The sequence below is a fragment of the Budorcas taxicolor genome, chromosome X, assembly GCF_023091745.1.
Source record: "Budorcas taxicolor isolate Tak-1 chromosome X, Takin1.1, whole genome shotgun sequence".
In the NCBI taxonomy this organism is placed as follows: Eukaryota; Metazoa; Chordata; class Mammalia; order Artiodactyla; family Bovidae; genus Budorcas; species Budorcas taxicolor.
In genome coordinates this window covers 97089858-97103030 of record NC_068935.1, presented here as the reverse complement: position 1 = coordinate 97103030, position 13173 = coordinate 97089858, and the positions used below count along the sequence as shown (strand labels likewise).

At 39.3% G+C, this 13173-nt stretch overlaps 1 protein-coding gene and 1 non-coding gene across 3 annotated transcripts in view; one reads left to right on the top strand and one right to left on the bottom strand.

Annotated features, from left to right (window-relative positions):
• The window catches only part of ARHGEF9 (Cdc42 guanine nucleotide exchange factor 9), a 331172-nt gene that overhangs the window by 94603 nt on the left and 223396 nt on the right, over positions 1–13173 (bottom strand). For both annotated transcript variants that reach the window (XM_052663173.1, XM_052663174.1), the window contains one exon: positions 3128–3307. In XM_052663173.1, the coding sequence (XP_052519133.1) occupies positions 3128–3307 (180 nt within the window). The remainder of the gene's footprint in view (positions 1–3127; positions 3308–13173) is intronic.
• TRNAR-ACG (transfer RNA arginine (anticodon ACG)) lies at positions 12514–12585 on the top strand. Its single transcript has one exon. It is a non-coding gene; the product is annotated as a tRNA-Arg (tRNA).

Genomic DNA, 13173 nt, shown 5'->3' with positions numbered 1-13173 from the left:
ACCTAATTAAAATTAAAAGCTTCCGCACAACAAAGGAAACTGTAAGCAAGGTGAAAAGACAGCCTTTGGAATGGGAGAAAATAATAGCAAATGAAGCAACTGACAAACAACTAATCTCAAAAATATACAAGAATCTCCTGCAGCTCAAGTCCAGAAAAATAAACGACCCAATCAAAAAGTGGGCCAAAGAACTAAATATACATTTCTCCAAAGAAGACATGCAGATGGCTAACAAACACATGAAAAGATGCTCAACAGCACTCATTATCAAATAAATACAAATCAAAACTACATTGAGGTACCATTTCACGCCAGTCAGAATGACTGCTATCCAAAAGTCTACAAGCAATAAATGCTGGAGAGGGTGTGGAGAAAAGGGAAGCCTCTTACACTGTTGGTGGGAATGCAAACTAGTACAGCCACTATGGAGAACAGTGTGGAGATTCCTTAAAAAACTGGAAATAGAACTGCCTTATGACCCAGCAATCCCACTGCTGGGCATACACACCAAGGAAACCTGAATTGAAAGACATATGTATACCCCAATGTTCATCGCAGCACTGTTTATAATAGCCAGGACATGGAAACAACCTAGATGTCCATCAGCAGATGAATGGATAAGAGAGCTATGGTACATATGCACAATGGAGTATTACTCAGCCATTAAAAAGAATACATTTGAATCAGTTCTAATGAGGTGGATGAAACTGGAGCCGATTATACAGAGTGAAGTAAGCCAGAAAGAAAAACACAAATACAGTATACTAACGCATATATATGGAATTTAGAAAAATGGTAATGATAACCCTGTATGCGAGACAGCAAAAGAGACACAGATGTATAGAACAGTCTTTTGGATTCTGTGGGAGAAGGAGAGGGTGGGATGATTTGGGAGAATGGCATTGAAATATGTATAATATCATATAAGAACTGAATCACCAGTCTAGGTTTGATGCAGGGTGCAGGATGCTTGGGGCTGGTGCACTGGGATGACCCGGAGGGATGGTGTTGGGGGGGGGGGGGAAGTGGGAGGGGGATTTGGGATTGGGAACACGTGTACACCCATTGTGGATTCATGTTGATGTGTGGCAAAACCAGTATAATATTGTAAAGTAAAAAATAATAATAATAAAATAAAATAAAAACAAAAAAAGAAGGATAATACACTATGATTAGCTAGCCTTTATCCCAGCAATGCAATGCTCATTTAAGATATGAAAATTATTTAATCTAAATCACCATGTTAACAGATTACAGGGTAAAAGCATAAGATCATTTCAATAGATTAGTGGTTCATTTGACAACATCTGGAGACATTTTCAGTTGTCACAACTGGAAGCATTGCTACTGACCTCCAGGAGATAGAAAATGCTTAATAGGCATTCTGTTAAGCACTCTACAAGGCACAGGATAGACTCTAATTGAGAGTCAGTATTCCACATTCTACTTTCCCAACTCAATATATTTATGATATTCACACACATTGCTATAGGGTACACACATCTAGTCCTGTTATCTCTTACTAGATATTAACCCAGAGTAAGTATTCCCCATATGTTTCACATCCATGCCCTGGTGATAAATACATAAGCTGCATCTAACTGCACTCGATGACATAACACTGCCATGTTATCAACAGCCTTGTAAATGTTCCCTTTCTCATGGACCTCTGAGAATTTCTCTGGGATATATTCTCACAAATGAAAAAAGTAAGTCGTAAACATGCTTAACTTTGGTAAATACTACCCAGGTGTTTTATGGAATGACTGAATTAGTTTAAAGATGTTAAAAAAGGGGGGGGGGGGAATTAACATATCAGGCCTGAGACTGCTATCCTTAAAAAGGCCTACTTGAAAGGTTGGCCCTTGGCTGGCAACTTGGAATTTGGATCTCAAGAGGGTTTTCACCATTCCCTGACAAGAATGGCTCACTGTGCCTAAACCATTTGTATGAACATTGTGGTTTATGCTGAAGACCTGCTTTCCTTCTGTGGGTCTGGAATTTTGGTACACACTAGGCAAAGAATGCCCCAGCCTCCCATAGACATCTTGGTCACTGAGTCCTTAATAATTTTCCCTGGTAGACAACATTTCACATGTGCTGTCATAACTCATTGTAAAGGGAATTAATTACACCCTGTGTAACTCAACTGGGAGAGGACTCTGAAAATTTATACCTGGTTTCCTTCAGACTTCGTCCCATATACCTTTTACTTTCGGTGATTTCGCTTTGTATCCTTTAGTTATATTAAATCATAACCATGAGTATGACTATATGCTGAGTCCTGGGATTTCCAGAAAAATCACTGAACATAGGGGTTGCCTTAAGTATATAGCCTCAACATAAATTCCCACAGTCAAAGTAGGAAAATTTGTAAGAAGACTTACTTTCACCTGCATACTTCCATGTGTCATTTGAATTTTATACCACATGAATGTGTTACCTTTTAAAAAATAAATACTGTATAAAAAGGGAGAGAAAAGTTGTCAAAACTAGGTTACCTATGAATAAGATCCAAAAGGATATTACGGAACCATAGAAGTATACAGTGAAACCTTCTTAAATCCCTGTGAAGAAGCCAAAAGAAGGTAAGGAATTTATCCAGTTACCGAGACAGTCATTATATTTATGGCTTGCATCCTCACTTCCCTGTTTCTAGTGCTCCTTTCTCTTAAGTCGTGTGGCCCCTTTTCCTACACAAGTCATTTCCCCTACCATAGTGTTCTCCCCTAAATGCCTTGCAGGGGTCTACTTTCATGGTGACCATAGTCTTTCCTATATCTCAGACTCCTGGAATATGTGAATATGTTCAGAGTCCCTCCCAAAATGTTGGGTCCCATGGAAACTGAGCCCAATGGGAACAGGAAAGAGAAGTTGAAAAATCCTACTGGTAACTATCTGGAAGAGGAGAAAAAGAGAGGAGAATAGTAAAGAAAGAGAGTCCTTGGTCAAGTCATCATATCTTTCCAAGTTCTCATACTGTAGCAAGGGGGTGAACATCAAGGTCAGAGAGGAATCCATCCACTACTGTGGGACAAAGCAGCTGAGCAGAACCAGATAGCTTAGAGACTCCTTGCATGGATTCCAAACGTCTCTCAAAACCCTCCCCAAAGGGGAAGATGCTTACGTGCTCCAGGAAGCAGGGTCCTATCTCGCTGAGATGGGGGTCATCATTGTTGTACTGTTTCTCCAGGTCTCTTACAAAGCCCATCTGAAACCTGTAGATGTCTTCAATGTTCCCAAAGATCACCTTCAGTTGCTCATCACTGAACATGTCCCTTCTCTTCCGGCATTGCTTCAGGTAGCCCTGCAGACAAAGTAAAAGTCCAGGATGAGGATGCCCTTCATTCCTTGAGGATTTTACCACTTCTTAAGCATTTGGGAGCCTTATTTCAGTTCCATGATGTAAAGAAGAAATAACCATTTCTATTTTTCATACAAGAAAATTGGGTTTAAAGAAGGAAGTCACTCAATCAGTGAATAATTAGGAAAGCTGGATCTTAAGGAAAAGTCTCCAGAGCGCAAAGATTCCAGAGCATAGAGCTTTGCCCACCATTCTCTATGACAAGGACCCCCAAAAGTGATAGGATTCTTTCTCAGAATCTGGTTAAGCACAAATAATTTCACTTACTTTAGTAGCTATTGGGTTAGCTGAATTGATTCATAACTCTAATGTTCTATTTCTTGTAGGACCAGTCCAAAAGCTCTGGTAGGAAAACTTCCCAAAAAGGAAGAGACAAAACCAAACCATTCTTAAAGTGAATATTGTAGTCATCTGGTCAGTAGCTGGTCAGGAGAGATTGTTTGGATCAGCTTAGTGAGCAAGCCCACAGGTGCCCAGGCATGGTGTTTTCAACAGGTTAAGTGTTTAGGGCACATTTGTGAATAAATGGATGAATTAATACAGCTAGCCACTGATGAAAAATGAATCAATGAAAGAAATTCTTAGTCTGATAAGAGAACTGAGATAACACAACCAGACTCAGAACACATTGTAAGTCAGGGCAAAGGAAACAAACAAACAAACAGAGTTTTCCATTCTGAACATCCCAGTGTACATTTTTAACTAATAGTAATGGTCTTCATTAGAAATCATTAGCATGTAAAAATTCTGGTGAGAATGAATTATGCCCACTTGCTTTTATCTAAATGCTAAATGTGATTTTTATAACATCTGTTGAGCCCCTAATGAGGAGCAATATGGTGAATGACTTATCACTTCTGGCCCTGTCTAACTCCATTTTGTCTCCTCTAACACAGTTTGCAATGAAGGCATCTAGGCTACTCAAGGAAGATTCTCATTCCTGGTTTCAATGCCCTTTACCAACTCCTACCAAAAACTCACTTCTCTTTTATCTTCTTACCCTCCAATTCAGCCATTAATGAGTAAGTGTCTTTTAACCATTTGCAAATTAATAGTTTGTGCCTGTGTTGACATTTATTTAATTAATGGCTTATGCCCTCCCTGACTACTATGCCCAAGATGTCCTACATTCATTTATATCCAATTCTTGACCAAGAGGAAGACACTCTTTACTCCCAGAATATCTTTTTAGCTTTACTCTCTTTACTAAAGTGGATTCCCAAATTCTGCTTCCCTCAAAAACTTTCTTTCACTAATAAGAAGAGAGGTAATAAATTCCTGAAGGTTCCTCTCTGCCTAATAGGTAACTCCTAGTTTCCTTATCTCTATTTTCCTCCCTTCTCTCCCCACTCTCTTTCACTCTTAACACCTTTGGAAGTGTGTTAGCTACAGTAGAGCAAGAAAATCAGTGAGCATATCGTCTGGCAGGAACTTTTCCAACTTGACATTAGGCAAGGGGCAGAGACCGATTCACCTCTGCTCCCACTTTTTCACCCTAAAGTAGGCTTGTGAGTATAACTGGAAAAAATGGTAACAATGTTACATTAGCATGTCACTTCTGGGTTAGTAGTAAGTAGGGAAAACCGCTAGACCATTCAGGGATGACCTAAATCAAATAACTTATGATTATACAGTAGAAGTGAGAAATAGATTCAAGGGCCTAGATCTGATAGATAGAGTGCCTGATGAACTATGGAATGAGGTTCATGACATTGTACAGGAGAGACAGGGATTAAGACCAGCCCCATGGAAAAGAAATGCAAAAAAGCAAAATGGCTGTCTGGGGAGGCCTTACAAATAGCTGTGAAAAGAAGAGAAGTGAAAAGCAAAGGAGAAAAGGAAAGATATAAGCATCTGAATGCAGAATTCCAAAGAATAGCAAGAAGAGATAAGAAAGCCTTCTTCAGTGATCAATGCAAAGAAATAGAGGAAAACAACAGAATGGGAAAGACTAGAGATCTCTTCAAGAAAATTAGAGATACCAAGGGAACATTTCATGCAAAGACGGGCTCGATAAAGGACAGAATGGTATGGACCTAATAGAAGCAGAAGATATTAAAAAGATGTGGCAAGAATACACAGAAGAACTATAAAAAGAAGATCTTCATGACCCGGATAATCACGATGGTGTGATCACTCATTTAGAGCCAGACATCCTGGAATGTGAAGTCAAGTGAGCCTTAGAAAGCATCACTATGAACAAAGCTAGTGGAGGTGATGGCATTCCAGTTGAGCTATTTCAAATCCTGAAAGATGATGCTGTCAAAGTGCTGCACTCCATATGCCAGCAAATTTGGAAAACTCAGCAGTGGCCACAGGACTGGAAAAGGTCAGTTTTCATTCCAATCCTAAAGAAAGGCAATGCCAAAGAATGCTCAAACTACTGCACAATTGCACTCATCTCACATGCTAGTAAAGTAATGCTCAAAATTCTCCAAGCCAAGCTTCAGCAATACGTGAACCGTGAACTTCCAGATGTTCAAGCTGGTTTTAGAAAAGGCAGAGGAACCAGAGATCAAATTGCCAACATCCGGTGGATGATGGAAAAAGCAAGAGAGTTCCAAAAAAACATCTATTTGTGTTTTATTGACTATGCCAAAGGCTTTGACTGTGTGGATCACAATAAACTGTGGAAAATTCTGAGAGAGATGGGAATACCAGACCACCTGACCTGCCTCCTGAGAAATCTGTATGCAGGTCAGAAAGCAACAGTTAGAAATGGACATGGAACAACAGATTGGTTCCAAATAGGAAAAGGAGTGCGTCAAGGCTGTATATTGTCACCCTGCTTATTTAACTTACATGCAGACTACATCATGAGAAACGCTGGACTGGAAGAAACACAAGCTGGAATCAAGATTGCTGGGAGAAATATCAATAATCTCAGATATGCAGATGACACCACCCTTATGGCAGAAAGTGAAGAGGAACTAAAAAGCCTCTTGATGAAAGTGAATATGGAGAGCAAAAAAGTTGGCTTAAAGCTCAACATTCAGAAAACGAAGATCATGGCATCCGGTCCCATCACTTCATGGGAAATAAATGGGGAAACAGTGGAAACAGTGTCAGATTTTATCTTTTTGGGCTCCAAAATCACTGCAGATGTTGACCGCAGCCATGAAATTAAAAGACGCTTACTCCTCGGAAGAAAAGTTATGACCAACCTAGATAGTGTATTCAAAAGCAGAGACATTACTTTTCCAACTAAGGTCCGTCTAGTCAAGGCTATGGTTTTTCCAGTAGTCATGTATGGATGTGAGAGTTGGACTGTGAAGAAGGCTGAGCGCCAAAGAATTGATGCTTTTGAACTGTGGTGTTGGAGAAGCCTCTTGAGAGTCCCTTGGACTGCAAGGAGATCCAACCAGTCCATTCTGAAGGAGATCAGCCCTGGGATTTCTTTAGAAGGAATGATGCTAAAGCTGAAACTCCAGCACTTTGGCCACCTCATGCAAAGAGTTGACTCACTGGAAAAGACTCTGATGCTGGGAGGGTTTGGGGGCAGGAGGAGAAGGGGACGACAGAGGATGAGATGGCTGGATGGCATCATTGACTTGATGGACGTGAATCTGAGTGAACTCCGGGAGTTGGTGATGGACAGGGAGGCCTGGTGTGCTGCAATTCATGGGGTCACAAAGAGTCGGACACGACTGAGCAACTGAACTGAACTGAACTAGTGAGTGACAAGGAAACAAGAAGTCAGCCTGGACAGCTCATTCATCCCCTGATAAACCAGCTCATGAAATACTTAATAGTTTTGTTTACTGCTCCCATTTGAAACATCTCAGGGAACTGACAAATTACCATCAAATTCTTAAAAGTGCAGCAAGGATGTTATATCTTAACATGAGTATGGAATACAACAGAAATGGGGAAAAAAAGGAAAAAGTGGGGTTTGAAAAAGAAAGAGACAGAGGTCTCAGAATGGCTTCCTAATTCCCCCAATATGCTATCCATTACCTTTGCGAAGGATACCATTTTCTTTATATTACATTATATAGGAAGGTAATGTGCTGTAACAAGGGAATATAAATTTATATATTAGAAGAAATGCAACTACCCATAGGATGGTAGGGTCCTAGAGTGTATTGTTAACTGTTTTTCTTTAAAGCTAATTCTAGATTATAAATAAATATATTATGGTGCAGTTGGCTTAATGGAATATCACACAGCCATTAAAGTCAGAAAGGCTATCTTGTAACATGGAGATGTGTTTATGGTATAATGTTAAGAAGTAGAATACAAAATGGTGTCACTGTGCCTTTATGATTAAAAGTAAGAAAAAAGTATTTGCCAGAGAATATAAAGAAAATACAGCCTTGAGAAGATTGTCTTGAACACAATATTATCAAGGAAAGGAGGAGAATCTAATGTCTTCTTAAATTTTCCATCCCTAGTGTTTAAGACACATGACTTGCTGAAGGGATTACAAATAATAGATAGAAACTGCTCTTATTGGGCTTCCCAGGTGACTCTAGAGGTAAAGAATCTGTCTATCAATGCAGGAGACATAAGAGACATGGATTCGATCCCTGAGTTGAGAAGATCCCCTGGAGGAGGGCACGGCAACCCACTCCAGTATTCTTGCCTGGAGAATCGCATGGACAGAGGAGCTTGATGGGCTATGGTCCATAGGGTCACAAAGAGTTGGACATGACTGAAGCGACTTAGCACACACATGTCCTTACGAAGGAAATGTTAAAAAGGGACATAAGGATATGGGAGTAGCCAGAGAACCCTTAAATGTCATACCTAGCCCCTATTTCACCCAACTGCCTAGACTTCTTAGGGGAGAAAGGCCAGGAGAGTTGACTAGTTCTCTGAGTCCTGATTTTATTTTTCACTTCCTTCTTTGGCGGACTTAGTGACTTTATCAAATTTTCCACAAAAACAATGAACAGCACTTTGATTAGGGGTCAGTCAATCTTTGTTTCTTCTCATCCACTTATTTTTAAGGACGTATAATTTTAAGATGAGTTGGTAGTGGAATATGACTTTCAAAAAAAAAAAAAAACCTAATGCCATTTTAAGTTAGGGATAAAGGAGAAACAGACTGAGAAGGTGGAATGAGAGAAGTAATAGAAAGGCAATCACACTACTGCAGGGGAGCATCATTCAATTCTGAGCCCTGTTTTTAGAGAAACATGAAGAAAAGGATACAAAGCCAGAAGGAAATAGACAGGGCAGAGAGGGGCCTGAAAAGCAACACCATGAAGAATGATGCAATACCAGGGTTGTTTGTCCTGGAGAAGAGAAGTTGCAGAGGACCTCTGAAGGCTTGTCACAGGGCAAAGGGAGCAGAAGGGGTTTATGGATCTTACTGTCAAGCATGCTTCGAACACCTTTTAGCTCCATCTGAATGGTAAGAGAGAATAAGGTGATATGGCAGTAGGTGTGAACTAACTGAACAAAAGTAGTTTCTGAGAGCCTCACCTCTCCTAGAAGTAAAGTGAGCATGAATGTGAAGGCAGTCCTGTGGGAGTTATCAAATCAATCACAATCAGCGTGAATTAGGCCTGCTATATTGCCATGGTAATAGGCAAAGAAGGTTGACTATTAATTTTACTGTTTCTAAACCCTCAGGGTTGATCTGAAAGTCTAAATCTAATATAATGAGCTAGAATAAGTGCCTTATATGAGATACAAATCAAAATCATGACCTGCAGAGAAGATTCCAAAGACTTGTGGGAAATAATATTAATCAAAGAACCTCTGGATCAACTATGGTTTTAAAAAACCTTTAGGGAGAGACCTGTGCAAACCTGGACCTTGGTGACTCTATCTATAAAATGTATATATCAGAAAAGATTTACAGGGCCTCATTCAGCTCTGACTCTACAGATATCATATACTGTTTTGATTGGAAGCCTGACAAGAGACTTGATATATATCTTGAAAACAATTTCAATATAATTAGGGAATGATAACCATGTTTGCCCTGTTCACAGCCTGTATCTCTAGAGCTTTTCTCCTTTCACTTTTTTGTCCATGAAGTCTTTTTTTCAGATTAAATGAAACCATTAAAAAATAAGAGGATGACAGGAAGAAGATTTGCAACTTGGAAAACTGCCAAGGGATTAATACCTGGAATATACCAGGAACTCCTATAAATCAGCAAAAAAAAAAAAAGAGAGAGAGAGAGAGAGAGAGAGAGAAACTCCAGGAAAATGGGCAAAGGATAGGAACAGGGCCTCGAGTGCCCAGGTGGTATGGATAGGTAGAGACTAGAGCAGCCAGAAAACCCTGGGCTGGTCACTGAAGTCCAATGAGCTGCTTCATCCTTTTAGTTTAGTATGCTATACAAATATTATTGCTTATTACAATGTGTTATTTTCTACATATACACCAAGATATAAAGACAATTGGGAGTAAATCAGGATAGGCAATTAACAGAAAGAAAAAGTCAGTAAGTTTGAAAACTCCAGGCTTAAACATATCGAATGTAAATGTCTTGAAGCTATAGTATGAGAAACTCTATCAGGTCTAGGAAGAATTCCTTGATGGTGTATGAGACACTAATACAAATGACCAAGGAAAACTAGTCCAGCTTTTCTCGAGGCATTTGAGGACAGAATTTATTTCACAGGTATCAGATGACTGAGATTGTCTTACTCAGAGAGTATTTAACTTTGTTTGACCTGTGTTTCAGTTTCCCTGATCATAATATGGTTTCTAAAACAAGAGTAAATACCATAAACCATTGGTCAAGATGGCCTAGAACTAAGCCAATTCTCTTTTATATCACTGGATTTAGAAAGAAGAATGTCATCTTTTCAGAGAATTCATTAAAAAATATACTTTCTTTTACTGGCCTCAGTGAATAACTTTGATAAAAATAACTCTATTTCCTACTTCCACATTTGTAAAATGAGCGTAGTGTAACTTAAATGGTGAGGCACTTTCTGCTTCCAGGAGTAATTAATAAATGAATAAATAAATACAAAAAATGAATATTTTCTGATACTGACTTTTTTCCATACTGAATACAATATTTATAGATCTCCCTTAACCTACAGAAAGAGTAGATACCATGCTAACACATTTGTGCATGAGTAAGACATGCCTCCATTGGTATCAGTGAGAAAATGGTGGAAAAGGCAGAAGTAACATGGATTAGTATCACAGCGTTCCTTGGTGAGAGCATACCTAGATTTCACAGAATCAGAGAAAGTAATATCCAGACAGCACTTAAAGAGCAACTCTTCCAATCTGCTAATTTTAGAATTAGGAAACAAGGTCCAGGATGGAAAAGATTCACCTGAGGTTCCTCAGTCAGTTAGTGACTAAGGTGGGATGTGAACTTAGGAATCCCAATTCTGGTTTTGGTATTCTTTCTTATAAATCATATTGTTCCTCATAGCTTTTGATTTAGAGGTGACAACCCTGAGCTAAAATATTGTTTTCTGACTTACACACGGAGCTATACATAGGTTTCTCTACCCTTCTTTTGTTCTAGCTAAATGTTCCTTTGACATCTGTGGTTGCAGGGTGGGACAAAGAGATATTTCCCTTTTAAACCATTAGCTTCAGTATCAAGAATAATTAAGAGATATGGAACTCACAAATCACCAACAAAAACTTCGTTAGGTTAGTTGGACTGGGAAATTTCTCAAAGCAGGGAATGACACTCCATCTTTCAGTAAGATAAATTCTTGCATTGCTGTCCTGAGCCCATGCCCAAGAAATTTGGGAAAAGAGGCCAAGATATTTGAGAGTTGAGAATAAAATCCACCTAAGATTAACATATTCCTACTGGGCCAGTATTTGAGAACTCTAGGAAAGTAATTTCGTCTCTTAGAGATTCAGTCTGCTTATCTCAAAAATAGTTATGACAATAATAACCTATTTCCTGTGTGAAAATGAAATGTCAAGATGTGAATGTACTTTGCCAAAGCAGTACATACACATGTGCACTTGTAATTAAATCTGACTTTCAAAAATACTTATTGAGCATCTACCATCAGCCAACCACTGTGCCAGATGCTGAGTATGTATCAGTAAATACATGAAGAAAACTGTCCCTCATTGGAATTTACTTTATAGTAGGGGAGAATGAGAAATACATGGAGAAATAACTTTATTTTCTTGGGCTCCAAAATCACTGCAGATGCTGACTGCAGCCATGAAATTACAAGACACTTGCTCCTTCGAAGAAAAGCTGTGACAAACCTAGAGAGCATATTAAAAAGCAGACATTACTTTGCCGACAAAGTTCCATCTAGTCAAAGCTATGGTTTTTCCAGTAGTCATGTATGATGCGGGAGTTGGACCATAAAGAAAGCTGAGTGCCAAAGAATTGATGCCTTTGAACTGTGGTGTTGGAGAAGACTCTTGAGAGTCCCTTGGACTTCAAGGAGATCCAACCAGTCAATCCTAAAGGAAATCTGTCCTGAATACTCATTGGAAGGACTGATGCTGAAGCTGAAGTTCCAATACTATGGCCACCTGATGTGAAGAACTGACTCATTGGAAAAGACCCTGATACTGGGAAACATTGAAGGCAGGAGGAGAATGGGACGACAGAGGATGAGACAGTTGGATGGTATCACCAACTCAATGGACGAGTTTGAGCAAGCTCCAGGAGTTGTGATGGACAGGGAAGCCTGGAGTGCTGCAGTCTATGGGGTTGCAAAGAGTCGGACATGACTGAGCGACTGAACTGAACTGAACTGAGGTAGGACTACTTTAGGCAGAAGGGAAAGCCAGTGGAAAGGCTATGAGTGGGGAGCATATCAGGCCTTTTTAAGGAACAACAGTAGGCCATTGTGGCTAAAGAAGTGAGAGTACGTGGGAAAGGAGCAAGAGATGAAGTCACAGAAGTAAGGAAATGCTGATCACACAGGTTTGTAAGTAAAAATGAGAACTCTGTCTTTGTCTTCTACTCAGGAGGGAAAGGTGTGCCACTGGAAATTTTTGAGCAGAGGAGTGATATAAACTGACTTAGATATTGATATTATCCTTTGGCTGCTTGGTAAAGAACTGAATGTACTAACTTGTATTAGATATTATAAGAAAGCTATCTTAAAAATTTGTATTGGGGTATACTTGATTTACAATGTTGTGCTATTTTCAGGTGTACAGCAAGGTGACTATTATACATAAACATATACTGACTCTTTTTTTGTATTCTTTTCCTACGTAGGCCGAACATTTCCCTGGTGGCTCAGATGGTAAAGCATCTGCCTACGATGCAGGAGACCTGGGTTCAATCCCTGGGTAGGGAAGATCCCCTGGAGAAGGAAATGGCAACACGCTGCAGCATTCTTGCCTCGAAAATCCCACAGACAATGGAGCCTAGCAGGATACAGTCCACGGGGTCAGAAAGAGTCAGACACGACTGAGCGACTTCACTTCACTTCACTTTTACTTTCACCTATATAGGCCATTACAGAATATTGAGTAGAGTTCCCTACGCTATACAGTAGGTCCTTATTAGTTATCTATTTTATATATAGTAGTGTGCAGACGTCAATCTCAGTCTTCCAATTTATCCCTCCCCTCCTTACCCCTCAATAACCATAAGTTTCTTTTCTATGTCTGTAACCGTCTGTTCTATAGATATGTTCATCTATGGTCTTTTTTAGAATTCCACATATAAGCAATATCATATATTTGTCATTCTCTTTAACTTACATCACTCAGTATGACAATCTCTAGATCCATTCATGTTGGTACAAATAGCATTATATTGTTATTTTTTATGGCTTATTAATATTCCATTGTATATATGTACCACAAAATTATTAATCCATTCCTCTTGATGATGGATATTTAGGTGGCTTCCATATCCAGGCTATTGTAAACAGTTTAAG